The following is a 19,752-nucleotide window of genomic DNA, read 5'->3' as shown; positions in this document are numbered from 1 at the left end:
CTAACAGTAAATACTTCGTGTAACATAAGTATTTTTGAAGTCCACAGGTTAGTAAATAGTATGTAGGTACGTTAAACGACATCGCTGACCCACCTCTTGAGATTATGTCGTTGTAAGCATTTCGAGAGCGAAATTGATGACGTCATCAGTGACGTTTTCGCCCCGACCAAAACGACAGCTGTCGTCACGTGGATTGGTGACAAATGTATTTTAAACGTTCTGCTGGCCTATTCTCTATTTTGGTCTTGATTTTATCAACCTACTAGTAGACACCGTGCTTCACTCGCATGGCTCCCGTGCCCGTAAGAATACCGGGATAAAATATAGCCTATAGCCTTTCTCGATAAATGGGCTATCTAACCCTAGAAGAATTTTTTAAATCAGACCTAGATCCTGAGATTAGCGTGTTGAAACAAATGAACTTTTCAGCTTTATAATATTAGTATAGATCAAAATAAACATCAAATCAATTGACAAAATGACATATAACTACTGTGTGATATCTAGTCTGTACGTTGTATACCAGTAAACACCGGATGACATTCACATAGAATCTCAATCGTAATATATCCCGAAATCTCAAAAACCGCTTGATGAACAGAGATGAAATTTGGCAGGAAGGTAGTTTACAGACAGTTTAGATCTCCGATAAGGACGGATTTTGCGAGAGGGCCGAATTAAGGAGGTCTAAGGGTGGATGAAGTAGCGAGCGTTTTTTTGTGTATACGAGTATGTCAACTAGCATACGTCAAAGATAGTGACTTAGCCTGCTGATCGCTAAGTGGAATGTAGCCATTATGGTGTCGTGATAATTGCTTTGTCTTTAGTCCGTGGTTCGTTCGACTGTGCGCAAGTTTTTTGCGAGCAAACGACACGAGAGGTCAGAATTCTCATTTCACAATGTTAAAACCAGAAATAACAATTTATAATGATTTAGTAACAGTTTGCTTACAAACTTCAAAGTGGAAGGACGTGTGAGTATATAAATACTTTTTTATTTATTTATTTACGTAGTACAAAGTAAATTATTGACTCAATTTCGATTATGTTTGTTGATAGTGACTCGATTATTCTTAATTATGTAGGTATGGTAATTAACCTCGCCTACAATTCCGGTAAATTAATTATTTAACATAACTAGCTTTTATCGCGGTTTCGGTTTCTTATATTTCAGTTTAAAAAGATAAAAGTATCAGTAAATATAGATGACATTAATGTTTAAGCTTTTTTTTAAATAACTAAGAGAACTTTCGAAGTGTTAGGTAAAATATAAAAGAATAGTTGTGGATTTTTTGACGTTGAGTTCACTGTGAAAAGATATAGTAAGCTAATTTTCGTCGGTATTTTGGATTAATAATAAATTAGTTTTGAAAAGTCATATGCACACAGCTATGTAGGTTTAGCCTGTAACATTCGCTGATAATGAAGCTTTATATTACTAAAATAAAAATCGAACGGGTAGTTACGAAGGTAGCATTACTCCTTTATGAGAATAATCAGACAATTTAAAAAAAAAGCAAGCCTTTTCAGCTCTGGGCGGTGACCCTCCTCTCTGAATCGTGGGTGAAAACGTCATACATACAAATATTTTCTAGTTGTGGGAAACCCACAAAATATTTGTGTGATGAGCACATCTGTGTTGTGTGTGTGTGTGTTGAGTGTGTGATGAGTCTGTGTTTATACATTACAAGCGAACGCCGGCGAATTCGTCTGCCCTTAGAATTCCTTAATCTGGCCCTCTTGCAAAATCTCTAGAGGTCTATAACTAACTACTCGTATAAACTACCTCCCTGCAAAATTTCATCTTTGTCAAGTGGTTTTCGAGATTGATAAGTGACCTTTCGCATTTATATATTAAGAATTAAGTATTTATATGTAGTCTATAAATGTATATACTCGTATATGAAACAAAATATCAAATCAACATATATATAGAAATATTAGTAACCATACCACAAGCTATGCGTATGCTGGTGCCAGATAACTGATGTGTGTATTGCCAAATACATATATTTATTTATTTGTATTACAATGTATATAATATTTTTAATACAATGTATATAATCATTGTATAAATATATTCAATATATAAAGGAGTTGTTACTCGTCAACTTGACTATGGATAGCTACTTGTATTGATATATATTACTAATTGACGCCGCGCGGTTTCACCCGCGTGGTTCTCGTTCCCGTAGGAATACGGGAATAATATATAGCTCTAGCCATCCTCGATAAATGGGCTATCTAACACTGAAACAATTTTACAAATCGGTTCAGTAGTTTTTAATATTAGCAAGCAAATAAACAAACAAACAGACAAACAAACTCTTCACCTTTATAATATTAATATAGATATTCTATGAAGTCGTTACCTACAGGGGTATGATTCCGCTATTTTATATCTATTAGTCGATGTAATATTCGCCTATAACAAGTTTTATTACAATTTGAAGGTATGCCAAATAAACTGTCCATAACGACGAAGTTGCCATAGAAATGAGCGATGTCACATCGCTGTAACTTTACAGAATGTAAGGCCTGGATTCGATAATGATAACCGACATTCTTCTGTCTAAACAAAACAGCATAGCAAAGGAGCAAAGAGACTTTGTAATATTTTTTTTGCGTTCATCATTATCAACCCATATTCGGCTCACTGAGCTCGAGTCTCCTCTCAGAATGAGAGGGGTGAGGCCAATAGCCCACCACGCTGGCCCAATTGGCAGACTTCACACACTCAGAAAATTAAGAAAATTCTCTGGTATGCAAGTTTCCTCACGATGTTTTTCCTTCACCGTTTGAGACACGTAATATTTAATTTCTTAAAATTTATTATTATTTCTTATTTAATTTCTTTTTTTGCGTTAAAATGATGAAAAGTCTCTCATATCCTCTAAAATGTATTATACTCGTAGGTAATCAATGCTAATAGGAATGTGTGAAAACATTACACAAATATCATAGTCATAAGTAATTAACATATAAAAACTATATCCGTACCTATGTTAATGTTTAGTTAGTTTTTAGCTTTTGAATCTACGTGGAACAAAAAACATAGCAAGATAATTTTTAATCTATATCTGTTTTCTATCTAAATCTTATATTTATTCGCAATTTGAGATTTTACTTTGTCCATTTGTAACACCAAACGTTACCGTGGCATAACGGACGCCAGCGCCATCTAGAATCTATACTAATAATACGAATTCTATATATTTTGTACATTCTGTACATTAAAGATATTTTGAAATTTATTTAAGGTTAAAAACATTATATAATTGATACTAAAGCTAAAAATATTTTTTTTTCGATTGTCGGTCTGTCCGTGTTTTTTTATTATTCGGGCATCATGCTGAAACTACTGAATGAATTCAAATGAAACATGGCAACGTTTAAGACCATAATACGAAAAAGGTTATAGGATACTTTTTATTGCGAAAATAAAATAAGAAGGGGTGAAATAAGGGTTAAAAGTTTGTATGGAAAAGCCTTCATTTTTAGAGTTTTAAAAAATTGTTTATAAACCATAAAAAATACGAATTATAATGAGATTCAAAAAAAATAAAAATTCATACTCTGAAGTGGTGAAAAAGGGCTTGAAAGTTTACATTGATTTCCACGCGGACGAAGTCGCGGGCGTCTGCTAGTAACATATAAAAATATAAAACATGCATTACGATTTAAACCTCGAATTTTTTAAAAGTAAATAGTTATTATAGGTCCTCTACACTTAAAAGAAAATTGAGATTAAAATCTTAATCCATGTTTATAAATATGATGTTTAATGCGTCTGTAAATTTGTTTCTTACGTTTTTACGTCTAAACCATTAAACTGATTTTAAAAATTCACTTATATAAAGCTATGTTGTCATCGAGTTATTTATTTTATTACGGTATTCCAACGAAACGGGAATTACGCGGAAATAACTGTACTTCGATACGTATTAATATTAATCTAAGAATTCAACATTTTAAAATTATTATCATTATTATTTAATAGTGATATCTATAAATTATTATAGATATAACTATTAAAACGGCCTTCACATCGAGTCTCAGATATAGCAATTAAAGGTATTCTGATTATCAAGTTAAGTAAAATTTTATTTCAGGTTGCTCTTAAATGTTGTAAGGTCACCTTAACCGGTTTAAGATTTCTCCTTCAACAACTTCTCAAAAATGGGGTATGTTTATTATATTAAATATTATTATTTTAAATTATACTTTTTGCTGTGATATGCATTTATATGCTACGAATAATAAGTTTGTTTTAACCATACAATGCGTCCATATAAAGGTAACTCTGTAAATATTTAGTTATACATAAAAATATGTTTAACTAAATATTTACAGAATAATGGCTCTGAAAAACTGAATTCCTTTAAATCCCTGTAGCTCCGAAAGTAATGATCGTAGATACCCTGTTCCTTTTACAACATTGCTTTACTATTAGCATACTCTTAATTTATATACAATTTAAAAAACTATCATCATCCCTATTACTTCTATATACGTGGTTGCTGACCGTTGATTTGAGGCTCAAAATCACAGAATCTGTCGAGGAACAGGGACGAAAACCAATTATGAAAGTTATCATGTTTTTTTTGTTTTATTTTTCTGATTGTGTAAGTGTCATAGGCTTTTTAATGGGACCTCAACGGTGGTTTTAGGCGGTCGCAGAAGCATCGTCCCAAACGCAGAAGCCTCACTAAGGCTGTCTCCTCGAAAAGTGGAATTCATAGACGTTGTGGGGGTGCCTTCAGGGCATCGTTCACCCGCTGAGTGTCGAATTTAAACTCTATGCATTTGATAATTCAACGCTCAGCGGATGAATGGTCTCCTGGGGATGCCCCTGCAACGTCTATGAGTTCCACTGTAAGACTCGGACATCGGCTTAGAGGGACGTTCTGGAAGGGTGTTTTGACCTAAATGTATCAATCAATCCGGGAGCCCTCGATATAGTGCGTTTAAAAACCGACGTCTAATTGACGTCAAATATCGAGGACTTTTCGCTGGCAAATACGCTGTGCATTATTATGGGTTGCCACGAATCTAAAAAGACTGGCAACTGGACCATAATTTCTCATATTATGCTGAGTTATAAACGTCTTAAACTTGGACGGCCGAGGGCCTGGACAATTCTGACTTGATAGCTTCCAAAGTCACCACAATCAAAACTACAGTTGCATGTACTTACCTAAAGTGGAGGCCTAAACTTACAAACTTTTAGCTTTTTGGCTGGAGGAAGGTGTGGCAAACACTGCCTTTTAGTTCATTTGAATGGGGATAATGACTAGGTTTAAATAGATGTGTGTTAGGATCTACCTAACACACATCTATACGGGTAATTTAATACATGAAAAATAAAGATTGTCGAAATGTTTGTATAATAAACTGGAGTACAAAATTTCAAATTCAATTGAAGATCACTTCAAGCGATGACGTCATTAATTCGTGCCATTTAGTATGGGATGTTTTTGATCGATCCGTGACTGTGCCACAAATATGTCCTATAAGACCCTTTAAATCCCTGTACCTCTGAAAGTAATGATCGCAGATACCCTGTCACTTCTACTAAATTGCTTTACTATTAGCATACTTTTAATTCATACACAATTTAAAAAACTGCTATTTTGTTTTTTTTTTCAGGGCAATAACATACCACGTCCACTTCAGGATCATAGGTAGTGCAGTAGCTCTCCTACTGCACGCTGGTAACAGTATCGCAATGTTCCTGGCGCTCAGAGGCGACATACTGAAAGATCCCGATATAGCCAACCTGCATGCCACGCAATACAGATATATCACTATATGGAATGTGGTAAGAAAATTAAAATATATACAGGGTGTTCCATAATTAATGGGTAAAACCCAAATGAGATACACCACCTAATTATCTGAAACAGATTTGGTTAGTTTTAAAAAAATCCGTAGGGTGCCCAACTTATATAAATATATTTTTCGGACTTTTTTCTATCTTGAATCAGTTTTTTCAACGCTTTATATGCTGTAATTAATATTTTAAGTATCTGATTTTTATTAAATATTGCGGATTATATTGTCACGATACTGTTTTTATAAATAATGTTATAAAAAAGAAGAATTGAGTGCAATCATTAGTTTTATTTAATTAAAATGACTTGATTTAAAAATAATGTCCTGTAAAAAAATGTATGAAACCGAAGTGTACCATCATTTTAAAAACTTAAATAGACCACAGACGAAATCCGCTAATATCCGCTAGTTATAATATACATTTTTTGCTTCCGGGTCACTTAGTAACCTTTGTAACACCTTTTTTTATGCCCGGGAAAATAGTAAACTTTTTCACGCCCTTTTTATCACAATCTTCGCTAATTACTATATGGTGTAATTAAATATAAAAAACACATTTGTATAATCAGGAAATACAATAGTATTATTATATGTTCTGTGACAATAAACAGTCTAGACATTTCATCAGCATTCAGTTGGATTTTTTTTAATTATGCTACAGTTTTATACCATCTTATCAATCATCATAAACAACCCCTTTTTTTCTCTATAATTTGGTACTTCATAAAATTACGATCTAGCCTACTTATGTGACTAATAAGTAATTTAACTTAAACTTATAATATATTATTATTATACTAAGATAATGTCCAATAACTTAATCTTAGTCTTTCACTAACTATTACGTCTTTAGGTCACTTTGTTCACGCAACCCATATTCGGCTTACTGTTGAGGATGAGTCTTCATCTCAGAATGAGAGGACTTAGGTTACACTTTCCGCCTATATCTTTTAGGTATGCAGGTTTCCTCACGATGTTTTTTTTTCACCGTTTGAGAAACGTGATATTTAATTTCTATAAAATGCACATAACTGAAACGTTGGAGGTGCATGACCGGATTTGAAACTACGACCTTCGAATCGACGGCAGATGTCATATCCACTGGGCTAAATATGAAATGAAGCTAATGCTAATGATTGCACTAAAAAAAAGTGTTTTTAGCTGGATAAATATTACCTCAGTAACTCCAAGGTTTTGTATTTTTTATTAATTCATACTTTCCGCTTTCAGGCATTTCAAATAGCTTATTCAGTAATGAATTTAGTATGTGACATACCTCTAGTATTGAAGGTCAAGGAGGAATCTTCTAGCATATTTTACATTTTAAAGTATGTAAGGAAATATAGGAAAATAGTTTATGGAGGTGTCATATTTCCCACTGGCATAGTAAGTGTACATTTTTATTTAGTTATATCTAAGTTACTTTTTCTTAACTGCCTTTTTTTACTGCTTCAGTTAGACGAAGTGGCGTCAGGTTTGTTAACTGGGTGAGGCTAAAAGTAGGACTGAGATTTACTTTCTTCTAAGTTATTTTGAAGATGTTAATGGTTGTTATTGTACTTATATCAATTATAATTTAAACTATATTTTTGTGTAGGACATGGAATAAGGGTCCGAAATAGATCGGCATTAATTAATAAAAGATTATTACGATTTCTTATAAAACTTATCATGTATTTTTCAAATTTTCCATACGTGAAAAACGCTGTCGTCCATTTTGTGACGTCACAATGTTGCTTGACGTACTAAACTTTTAACTAATTGTTAACTAATTTTGACAAATATTTTTGTCAAATGCTCCGTTTGTAAGGGATTTGTTACGAGTAATTTCAAGTCATTCAAGATTTTTTTTTTTTTTTTCATTTTGTTGAACTGAATTATTCCAAGGATTCAACATATTAGTCATGAAACATAGACCATATATACCATGAAACATAGTTGAAATATAGACCATCATAAGTGACAGGCGTTTTGGCTCGTATTGTCAAAAACATATTTTTAATTAAAAATTTCTCGTAATCGCGATCACAGAACACGTCAAGCGGTCCAGAGAGCCTAGAAACCGACTAAATGTCTATTTCTCTCCACTAAGTTATTCTATGGTTAATGATGATGACATTAAATTGAAATTCCTCAAACATGTAAATACTACAATCATCAAAAAAATTACAATTTATATAGCATCCAAGACCTAACACGCTATTTAGAATACGTAGTGTACGTTTATCATTTACTTTTGTCTCGAGAATTTTATTTAAAAAATCTATTATTTTTTCCAGACAATCACCTTAATATTCTGGCCTTTTTTCATAATCAATAGAGAACTGGTCTTCCCAGCGTTCATAGACAAGGCTCTCAGCTACACATCTAACCATATCATGCACACCGCCATCGCCCTCGTAGCGCTGTGGGAGCTGATCTTCCTTCCGAGGAGTAAGCCGAGGTCTCATATGCTGTACCTAGCTCATATGGCTGGGATATATTTCACTTACATATACGTGTAAGTATTTTTGGAGATTCGCAGAAGAATTGAAATCACTGACATAGCTTAGCCAGTCGCGAAGTGGAAATGGGACGGGCAAATAGTTCGAAGAGTTGGAGTCCCAGGGTTGCAGGGAGTCGCTGGAGGCTGGAAGCTCAAGACCGTGGTGTTTGGAAGTACATGCAATAGGCCTATATCCAGCAGTGAACGTCAGATGAAGATGATATATTTTTAAGGCTCAGTATCCCGAAAGACAGGAGCCATAAAGAATGTAATTTTTTGTCCGTTTGTGCGTATGTTTGTCTGTCTCTCCGTCCGACCGTCTGTCAGTCCCTATTTGATATTTGATATATATAGTTGAAAATAAACACATATAGTCAGTCTCTGCAGTAAATTAACCTATAAAAAAATCAGACCTTTTTATTTTATTATTAGGTACTAGGAATTATTAGGTACAAGCCGACGCGCTGCGATTTCACTCACACAGTTCCCGTAACCGTGAGAATACGGGAACAAAATATAGTATATGACACTCTCAAATAACGTGGCTTTCTAGTAGTAAAAGAATTTTCAAAATCGGTTTAGTAGATCTAGAGATTATCGCCTACAACACCACAAACTTTACCTCTTTACAATATCAGAATACATTAATATTATTCTGATTTGTAGAAATATTGTGAATCTTATTTTTGTTACATACATTTTTCGTATACAAAAAAGATGAATCCCACGCTACGCTTAAGATTCTTATCTAATCGTAAAGCCTTCGTTTGCTTGTCTAAAAAGGTAAATAGTACAAGCTCGAAGCAAATAATAATAATTTATGAATGAACTAGCGGACGTCCGCGACTTCGTCCGTGTGGATTTCAGTTTTTACAAATCCCGCGGGAACCATGAATTTTTCCGGGATAAAAAGTAAAAAGTGTGTTAACTCAGAGTAAAATCTATTTCCATTCCAAATTTCAGCCAAATCGCTTCAGTAGTAGCTGCGTTAAATCGCAATATTTATCAAAAATCAGATCTTTAAAATATTTATAACAGATTTTATTCAAGATAGAAAAAATTGAAGTTCCGAAAAACAAAATATTTTCTTGTCACCCTAAGAATTTTTTCAAAACCAACAAAATAAGTTGTAGATACGAGTATTTAGGTGTTGTATCTTCCACTTCCGTTTTATCCATTAATTACGGGACACTCTGTATATCATGTATGAGGAAAACGGAGGTCCTGGGTTCGATCCCCGGCTGGGCAGATTGAGATTATCTTAATTTGTCCAGGTCTGGCTGGTGGGAGGCTTCGGCCGTGGCTAGTTACCACCCTACCGGCAAAGACGTACCGCCAAGCGATTTAGCGTTCCGGTACGATGCCGTGTAGAAACCGAAAGGGGTGTGGATTTTCATCCTCCTCCTAACAAGTTAGCCCGCTTCCATCTTAGACTGCATCATCACTTACCATCAGGTGAGATTGTAGTCAAGGGCTAACTTGTAAAGAATAAAAAAAAAAATGTATGAGAATTTACTCTATAGTTAGCTGAATATGGGTTGTTCATAATATGGGTTGTTAATAATGATGTATGTATTTATGTTTGTATTAACGTATGTTTCTCTATGTAAGTTCACACAATATCTTACTCGTTTTTTGCAGAATTTGTCTAAACATTTAATTGGTGTATATTTTTTGCAATATAACTACGTGTGAACGCTTCTATGTACATTGTACGCATATTATGCAAATATTTATTCATTTTTGTTATTTTTTTTAAATACAAAGCTTAATGCCGTTTGAATTAGGCCTAAATGGACTAGTTATCATGGCCCGGGTAATACGGGCATTTTAAAGTAATAAAAAATAAAGGCGATTTTATTTTATAAAATTTCGATTTTGACCGTTTTTTTTTCATAATTGGTTAATAAAACTATTTTCTTGTTTTTCATTAACCACCATATTCGGCTCACTGTTGATCACGAGTTTCCTCTCATAATGGCTAACAGTGCTTCATGCTGGCCCAATCCGGATTGACAGACTTTAAAATAAAAAACATCACAGGTATGCAGATTTCGTCGCGATGTTTTTCTTTCACCATTTGAGACACGTAATATTTTTAAAATGCACATTACTGAAAAAATGGAGGTGCATGCCTCAGACCGGATTTTTGCCTACGCCCTCCGAATCGAAGGCAAAGGTATCAAGCTTTTCTTGTTTAATTAATGATATTTTATCTTTTTCAGATTATTGGCAAATTACGCTGAGAGGGGGTCGTGGCCCTACCCAATGTTTAACGACTTGTACGGGACCATTTACTTTCCCATAGTCATAGCTGCTTTCGGTCTCATTTACGTAGTGATGTACTTTGCTCAGTGGCCTCTGACGTCATTGATTTATAATAATAGCAGTAGATACTACAAAAGAACTGAAAAAATAAGATGATTACTAAATGTCCATTGTTTTTTTTTTATTCTTTTACAAATTAGCTCTTGACTCATCTCACTTGATGGCAAGTGATGATGTAATCTATGATGGAATCGGGCTACCTTACCTAGGAGGAGGATGAAAATCCACACCCCTTTCGGTTTCTACACGACATCTTACCGTAGCGCTAAATCGCTTGGCGGTACGTTTTTGCCGGTAGGGTGGTAACTAGCCACGGCCGAAGCCTCCCACCAGCCATACGTAGACCAATAATTAGTAGACCAATTAAGAAAACCTCAATCAGTCCAGCCGGGGATTGAATCCAGGACCTCCATATTGTATATCCACCGCACACACCTTTGCGCCACGGAGGCCATCAAAAACCCTTTGAGAGTTCTGCACTTCAAATGGCAAAGAACGGAACACTTATATTACACTTATTAAAAAAAGATGATATTGTTTAATTTTCTTTAGTAAGAAACATAAATTCTTCGGGCAGCAGTGAATAAAGTTTTTTTTTTTTTAAAAGAATAACTATTAGAATAGATACTAACATATCTAAAAATATGATATTCCCATTCTCCTCCAAATAGTCTGAAGAGATTGTGTTAGGAGCGGGTACGACAACAGCCCATTGGATGAATCGAACCATCAGCTCTTGATGTTGAGTCCGGCCCCTTACCACTGAGCTATTGAAGCTGTAAATAAAGGGGAATGCTCATCCTAACCACGCGGCAATTTACTTACACCTAAAAAAATCTTGATAATTCTACTTTAAAAATGAAATATTACTTTATCAAAAAAAAGTTTGCTACAACGTTTTATGACATTTTTTATCATCATTAATTTATCCACAACGGGGACAAGCTAAATCGTTGACCATACAACCTGACTTTTACGATATTTTTTTTAAACTTATAATTGGTTTGTTTGTTCGTTTTCTTGTTTGTTAGGCTTGTAACAGAAAAAAATAGTACAGCTTCAAAAGTTACTTCGGCGGTTTGGTACACCGGTGAACATTTTGCCGTAGAACAGTAATAAAAATGTATTCTTCTTCGAGAAACATACTTTTATTAAGCCAATTATATAACCAGATCCTTATTTATACATCATATTATTCCATATACTTTTATACGAGGGTATACCTGGGTTCCCTGGGCCGGCGTTGTATGAGCCGATGGGCATTCCCCTTTGCCTTAAAGATTGCTAATCTCCGATAGAAAATAGCACTAACTCAAGATGAATTAAATTACCTTCTATAAGAACCTGGTATAAATCGATTATTATAATTAGCGATAACATCGTCTACTATAATCATTAATAAGAGATCGATGACTATAATATAAACATATTATGTCATTATTCTTTTATAACCGGCTAGCGAAGTGCCACAGTTTCCGTTTCGTAAATGGAAATTGTTTTTTTCCGGGTTATTACCTACCTAGATATTAAAAATCCTTAAACGTAACCTTCAAAACCTATAATCTTTTTTAAATATACAAGTATATGATCCGTTACATTTTGAAAAACTGTTGTAGTGTTAAACCGGATATATATTTATCTGACGTGTCGAGTCATGACGCGTCAGAACAGAATCGGTATCATACATTTTGTATGGTAACGTTTACACTTATGTGTTGTAGTAACATGTCGTGATGGCTTCTGATGCGTCGTATACAACATGTATGAAGCTTAGAGTTCACTTACAACATTTTAGTTGGCCGATTAATAGAACTGGTATAGCGATGTATGACAGCCCGCACATTTAAAAAGTCGGCCAACTAAAAATTGTCAGTGAGTGGCTACCCTTATTCTGTTCTGATGCGTCACAACATGACACGTCAGACAAATGTAAATCCGCCTTTATGTTATGATTGATATCACTGTAATTAAGATGTAGAGATGTTTTTTGTGCTCGTATATAAAACAGTATCTATAGCGGGTTAACTAATGAATCTATTAACGAGTAATTAACACACCATTTGTTGTCTAGCGCAAACCTGTTTGTTGTGGAATGTTCTGCGGATATAGAACTCTGAACTGATTAGTGAATTTTATAGTTTACTTCGTTTAAGGTAGGTTTTTGCCACTGAAACGTAAGCAATCATCAGCAAACCACCTACTTTTTTTGATGCTGCATACCTAGCCGCCGGGAGAACTGCTTCCTCGCTAGAGTCCTTGATATTGGCAAAGAAAACATATGTACATTGGCATAACTGATACTGCACTGGGCATAATACAACTACATAATTAATAATTAATCAAATGTCAATTAATCAAATTATATATAATCTGTATATCAAATTATAATAATCAAATTATATATAAATATATTATATAATCTGAGAAGTGCTGAATTGCAATTAGCAAAGCGTCGTCCTCGTGTTTCTAATGAAAGCAATAATGGATTTTAATAATAGCTGGCCGGTCACTAAGGTAAGATAGCTTTTTGATAACTACCGTCAAATTAGTGGAACTATCGAGAATTATTAATTGGAATAGGAATATATTTCGGAACACTTCTCATCGTCATAATTCAGCTCATTCTTTAGCATACTACAGGGCCAGTCCTCCCTCCTCATAGGCAAGGGTGGGTATTGGACCAACCACACTGCTCCAATGCAATTTGGCGGCTCAGGATCGTGATGTTTGGAAGTCCCTACAAAAGGCCTATGTCCTGCAGTGAACTTCCATCAGCTGATATGATGGAAGTTCACTGACGATGATGAATGACGATGTCTCAAGAATCGAAACCACCTATGCTAACCACTGTACCAATGAAGCAGTTATGTTGTTATTTAGCAAACATGTTGCTAAGCTAAATAAAAAAAAAGTTAGGAAGGAATATTGGTAAATAAAACACAATCCCTTGCAAGTGATTCGAGAATAATAATAAAAACAATTAACATTTATTTTCTATTGTTCCTCAACTCCAGTCCCCACTACTTAGGTACAATGTTTGTTGTGAATTCATAAATCAACAAAGCTAAAGTAAGCACACGTTGACCGAAAAACAATCCAGCTGTTTGTTTGTGTGTAACAAAACTGATTTTTTTTTAATAAATACTGTTTTGCTCGTAACAAAAATTTTTCGGTGAAAAACTTTTTTCAGAAAAAATCTTTTTTCGGAAAAAACTTTTTTCGGAAAAAACCTTTTTTTTTGAGAAAAACTATTTCATGACAGTCAAGATCAGGAAGCAAAAAAATTTTCGATCAACATGCACGTACAAAATATCCACTTTTCATTTCAATATAATCTGTTATATTTTTACATAGATATATGATTTCTTTATTATATTTTGTAACTCTTTTTTTTTAATATGTTCAGTTAATGTGTAAAAATACTCAATATTTAATAACAAATGAATATTTTTTTCATTAAATATAAAATAATTATCTCATAGAAAACAAGAGGTAAGTACAAAATTTTTACTATTTATTTTATAATTGAGAAACCCAGATTTTTTGTAATGTGGGCTCTTCTTGTATATAATAGAAGCTCTTTTTTAAATAATTATAGTGAAATAAATAATTGAACCAATGTAAAAAACCGTTCCTGCACATGGTTTCAGGTGATTCGTTGCATTCCAATGTAATTGTTTTAATTATACGAAGTTCTTAAATTCCATCAAATTCTAAATTCACGTTTTTGGGATAAAGATTTTTTGTGTAGAAACGCAACCAGCGCATACGAAGAATAACTGAAAGCAGACTAAAGACTAAGTAAAATAAGGAGAGTTTTTGGAATACGTTTTCAAGTGTAAAAACTCCTTGCTATATTTGATTAGTGAAAACAGATGGTAGGAGATTTGCCGCTGAAAAATAATAATTGCCTCTTATACTGTCCTCGGCCTCGGCTCTTAGTTATAATTCGAGTGTTTCCAATCAGTTATCATTACGAATCTCTATCATGAAAACAGTAGAATAATTTGTTTTAATTTCCCGTCGATGCTTACGATTCTCGCAAGCATTGTTTACAGAAGTCAAGAAACGAGGGCGTATATAGAATTGTTGACTTTATGCACACAGTTTAGGTCTCATCTTTGACTCTCATAATTCTGACTTGACTTAACTTCTCATAAATGTGAAGCCTCACGCACTAGAAATTTCAATCAAAGTACCGTTTACACTTAAAGACAGTAATGAAACATGTAAGCAATGATTATAATCTTTTTAACATTTAAAAATGGAACTGACTTCAAAGACGTATATCAGTTATTTTTATTTTAACAAAAAAATACTGAACTGGTTTTCATGAAAATAAAATGGGACCAATCTGACAGTATATTCTTTCAACCAAAAAAGAATTTTCAAAATTGGTCAATAAATGACGAAGTTATGAGGTAACAAACATTTTAAAAATAATCATACGCGACGAATTGAGAATCTCTTCTATTTTTTTAAAAAGTCGGTTAAAAAGAAGGATGGTGGTAAAGCTTACATAGATGAGTAAGTAAGTCGTCGCACTTGTACGGCTGCTATTTGCGTTTAAACACGTAGTAAAACTATATGGTTTAGTAAAAATTACAATTTGAATGGAAGTAGGTGTTAGAAATTTATTTTCAACAATAAATAGCTATTTTTCGCGAAAAGCTGACAAATTTGGTGGTTACCTCAACGTGCGTTACACAATGAAATCGGAGCATTCTCAGGAGATATTTCCTCAAGAATGTTTTTTTTGAAAAAGCAACATTTTCCTGAAAATACGATTTCGTAGGTCCGTGTATTAAAATGTAACTGAAACACATGAAACCGTGTACAGAACCACGCAACCTGTTTACCCATTATTCCCGCATGCATCAACTTTGCGTATTTTCCACAATATTTTTCTCAAACATCATACGCTAACGTTTTGTGTCCAAATCTATAATATTGTTTTTAGTGAAAATTTAGCAAAACATAGTACAAAAGTTTTAGAAATACCTACTAATCTACCCAGCAAGTAAAACTTTACCCTAAATTCTCGTACTGCGGAATTTTTTTAATGCTTAGACACTTTTTTTTTAATTTCATTATTGCCGTATACAATTACCAAAAGACGTTACTAGAATTGTCTAAGAACATTTAAAAAAATCTCGACAGACGAGACCACTAATTCTATTCTATCACGAAAACTCTTTCGTGCGAAAGAGATAACCTGATATCCCTTATCCTTGTCTGCACCAATCACAAGTCTACATTTTAAGAAGTATAGAATGGACACGATTTTTTTATTAGTATGTAATTGGATTTTATTTTTCAAAAAATTTTTACGAAATGAGGCATCCGATAGATTATTGAAATTTTTCAAAAATAAATTCGAGGTTTAGCCTGCTCACAAATAATGCGATCTTGAATGAATGACAAAATAATATTTTCGATAATATTACTTTTTCCTTTTTCAAAATTTAATTGCTTAAGATTCCTATAAAGGTACAATGAATTACGTTTAAAATAACACCTAATTAAGATTAAAAATATTATTTTTATTTTATACTAACAATATAATTAATAAAGAATAAAAAAAAAACTTTCTACCACATAACATCAAAAAAGTGCCCTTAATTCAGGTTCCTAAGAATTCGTATTTTTTTAATTAAGATTCAGTCGAATATTTGTAGCAGGCTTAAAATTAGACGGTTATATTTTTACGTTTAGGCAAAAGCGGCTTTTTTACCGAATTCAGTCTTAGTGCTCTAAAACTTTGTTATGCTTTGTACAAAGGGGAAAGTCCCTTTTTTAGATTTATAAACGTTATCCCTGATATGCAAATATTTTTCGACAAAGCCGAAACATAATTCAAAAAGAATTGTTTCTAGATTGATAATGTTTAGATATTAGAAAAAGAAGAACCTGCCTTCCAAACCTGTCAAAAGTTACTTTAAACCTTTTTCAGAGAGTTTTTTTTTATTTTATCTTGGAGGGCGTGCCTAAGGGAGCTTAAATTCAAGTTTTCGGGATCTTAACCCCTAAGTATGAGCGGCCATGTTGAAAAAGAGGGTGGAAATCGTTTTTTTTTCTGATTAAATTAACCAAAATTGTTAATCGTTCGAAGGATCAATGATTATTTATCTTTTATTTTAGTATACCTAAACGCAAATATTATATTTATTAGTTTATTTCTGATTAGATTAAAATTGGTAATCGTTCGAAGGATCAATGACGAAACGCAAATATTCTATTAGCTTTGTGTATTATTTATAATACACAAAGTTAATAGAATATTTGGACGCTTCAAAGACGGTATAATATATACTCTTTACTCTAAGCGTCATCAATCTAGAACTTCCATTTTTTCAAAAATTTCAGACATTTCCCATTTGTTAGCAAATATCGTTACTAACTTACTAAAATGACGTGCTTCATCGCAATATAATATATGAAATTAAAATAGGTTTCAACAAAACGATATTATTTTTTCGTCATTATTATAATAATTATTGAAAGGAATTTCTTTTCAACATCTATCAAGAACAATAATAAAAAGAAACTGGAAATATCATTCATATAATATAACAGCATGTATTTTTTTTTTCAAATAATATTTTGAACCACCCGTATATTTTTATTATTCGCTATATATTCTCACTATGTATGCATGATTAATAACTATTTATTTATTATTTTTAAACGGAAAGTGTGTGTATATTATTTTGATTTTATAATATTTCAAAAATTAAAAATATATAATTTCAAAAAGAAACAAAAAAATATTCATTAAAGTAAATATATTATTAATATATACTTACTCTACGGAACGAAAAATAAAATAAAATAAAACAAAAACAATAGACAATAACAGATTGCTTTATTTAACAAAAAATATATAATATATAGAAAGATTAAAAAAAAACAACATTTTTCACATGATTTCTTTAGATCGAGGTCTATCGTACCATAGTGGAAAATTTGTTTTCCTTTTTTAATAGAATGTAAAATTAAAAATAACCCATCGAACCTTATATGATATTTAATATAAAATACATACGATTAATAGCTATTTACAAAATACGAGTTAAGATTTATACGTTTTAACATTAATATAATCCAGTCTATAATAAAGGCTATCCGACGAAACTTAGCATATTGTTAGAAAAATTGATGTTTATTAATAAATCTAATTAACGTAGCAGGCAATTTAAATTTTATTGATTAAAAAAAACCAAAAAAAAAAATGTAAAAAGATACGTACACCCGCGTAAAACTATAAATTAAATTAATACATAATACGCATTACGTATACCTTCGCGAGAAATTAAAAATGTACTTTTTCTCATAAGACAAAAATAAAAAAAAATATTATGCATTCTTTATTATGTCACTTATTCTCAAAAAAGAAAAAAAAAATATCCAAAAATGGCACTCAATCGTAGAAGTGCAAAAAATGAGATCAAATTCCAATTACAGAAAAGCATTAAATTGCCTGCTATTGTAAACAGTTCAAAATGTACTTTGAAATTTTATTTTAATACAATCAAATCTCATTATTACGTTTATTAATTTGCAAAAAGAATAAAATAATTAAAATTTCACTAAAAACAATATTTTAAAATTTATCAGAGTATATTATATATTTCATAGAATATTAATTTTTAAAAAAAAATTTGCTTGAAAATACAAAAACGTAAAAAAGATTAAAATTAGATAAAGTTTTAAAAACAAAAATATGAACACAGTAAAAAGGTAAAAAATGTCTTTGTAAATGAATTCATAAAACATTAATAATAATTAATTATTACTTTAGTAATAACAAGATTTGATTAACTGTTAATACTAAAAAATGTTCTTTCGCGAATTTGTTCAACAATTATAATAATTATTACGTTACAATGCAACTTATTATTATTTATATTACGTTATTTACGTTTTGATGTTCGACTATTTTGTTTCATTAAAAAAGCTAACAAAATATTACAAATAAAAAAATGGGCAGCATCAAGTATTCCTATATTACAACATAATTCGATAATCTACATCGAAAAAAAAACATCAATATTAATAATCATTTGAAATAAATAACAAGTTACAATTCTCTTTAAAAAAAAACTGTTAAAATAATTATAAAAAAGACTTATTTTAATTAAATGTTTCGCTTAAAACAAACTGTTTGTGTGGTCACGCTACACCGTTATAACTTTTTTTTATTTATTTCTTAATAAAAACTCTATTTCTATTATTATATCTTTATATAATAATCATTATTATTTCTTCATCAATGTTAGATACACTTTACGATAATTAATATTATAAAGGTCACATAAATATTACACCGTAATAAATCATTAAGAAAGTGTCGTATTACAGCATAATAAGTTGTATGTGAAACTCGGCTTCACTCGTTCCTATTGCTCTACATTTATATGTAAAGTCAACATGTCGCCAACCGTTCTGACAATAAATGTAAAACTGAAGACGCCCGTCCGTACTTAGACTCGAATTAAATAAACATTTTTTTTTAAATATTGTACGTATGAATACATAAATATCATTATAACAGTCTCAAAGTACATACATACAATTATAAATAGGTTAACAAACTGACAGACGCCTTCAGCGGTACAGACACGGGGGAAATTATTATATGAAATGTAGCTGTCTAGTCTTTAGAAGTAACTCGGCCTCACTCGCCAACGTCCCGTTTTCATAGGCAAAAATGAGATCTAGTCGCAACGCAAAGAGATATATCCATCGGGGGAGATACAGTACCCCGTTTATCCGTGCAACGTGTAGTCCACGCTGTCCAGAGAGAACAACTCCTTGTATAGCGCCGGGAACACGTGGTGCGGGTGCGCCGCCTTGAAACGGCACAGCGCCTCCAAATGCAGCAAAGACAGTTCTCTGTGAAACACAAACGGTTATGTTAAATGTGTTTCAAAATTCATATAAAATAGTAGTTTACTAATTATAAATGAGAATATATTATGTCTGATTGTCCGTCTATTAATTTTTTCACGGCTAAACCGATTTTGAACTTTTTATTAAGATAATAATGCGACTTTGTAGTTTTAACCGGTTACTGTTATTCTGGTCTATTGGAACGGGATCTA

The 19,752-nt window shown here is 32.3% G+C and overlaps 2 protein-coding genes across 9 annotated transcripts in view; one reads left to right on the top strand and one right to left on the bottom strand.

Moving 5' to 3' along the window:
- Positions 1–855: 855 nt before the first annotated feature.
- LOC112056920 (androgen-dependent TFPI-regulating protein) lies at positions 856–10,756 on the top strand. Its single transcript, XM_052887009.1, has 6 exons — positions 856–974; positions 4,113–4,184; positions 5,650–5,821; positions 7,066–7,221; positions 8,115–8,335; positions 10,546–10,756. The coding sequence occupies exons 2-6, from the start codon at positions 4,180–4,182 to the stop codon at positions 10,742–10,744; spliced, it is 753 nt and encodes a 250-aa protein (XP_052742969.1). The 5' UTR covers positions 856–974; positions 4,113–4,179; the 3' UTR covers positions 10,745–10,756.
- Positions 10,757–17,494: 6,738 nt separating this feature from the next.
- The window catches only part of LOC112056919 (probable nuclear hormone receptor HR3), a 153,172-nt gene continuing 150,914 nt past the window's right edge, over positions 17,495–19,752 (bottom strand). For all 8 annotated transcript variants that reach the window (XM_052887007.1, XM_052887002.1, XM_052887003.1 and 5 more), the window contains one exon: positions 17,495–19,543. In XM_052887007.1, the coding sequence (XP_052742967.1) occupies positions 19,417–19,543 (127 nt within the window). In that variant the 3' untranslated portion in view covers positions 17,495–19,416. The remainder of the gene's footprint in view (positions 19,544–19,752) is intronic.

This window comes from Bicyclus anynana, chromosome 18 (genome assembly GCF_947172395.1).
Source record: "Bicyclus anynana chromosome 18, ilBicAnyn1.1, whole genome shotgun sequence".
Lineage (NCBI taxonomy): Eukaryota > Metazoa > Arthropoda > Insecta > Lepidoptera > Nymphalidae > Bicyclus > Bicyclus anynana.
The sequence above is the reverse complement of the archived record's forward strand: the minus strand, read 5'-3'. Positions and strand labels throughout refer to the sequence as shown.

Coding starts and splice junctions, on each gene's coding strand:
- LOC112056920 (XM_052887009.1), top strand. Junction 7,222..8,114: donor TCATATTTCCCACTGGCATA/GTAAGTGTACAT, acceptor TATTTTTTCCAG/ACAATCACCTTAATATTCTG. Junction 8,336..10,545: donor TATTTCACTTACATATACGT/GTAAGTATTTTT, acceptor TATCTTTTTCAG/ATTATTGGCAAATTACGCTG.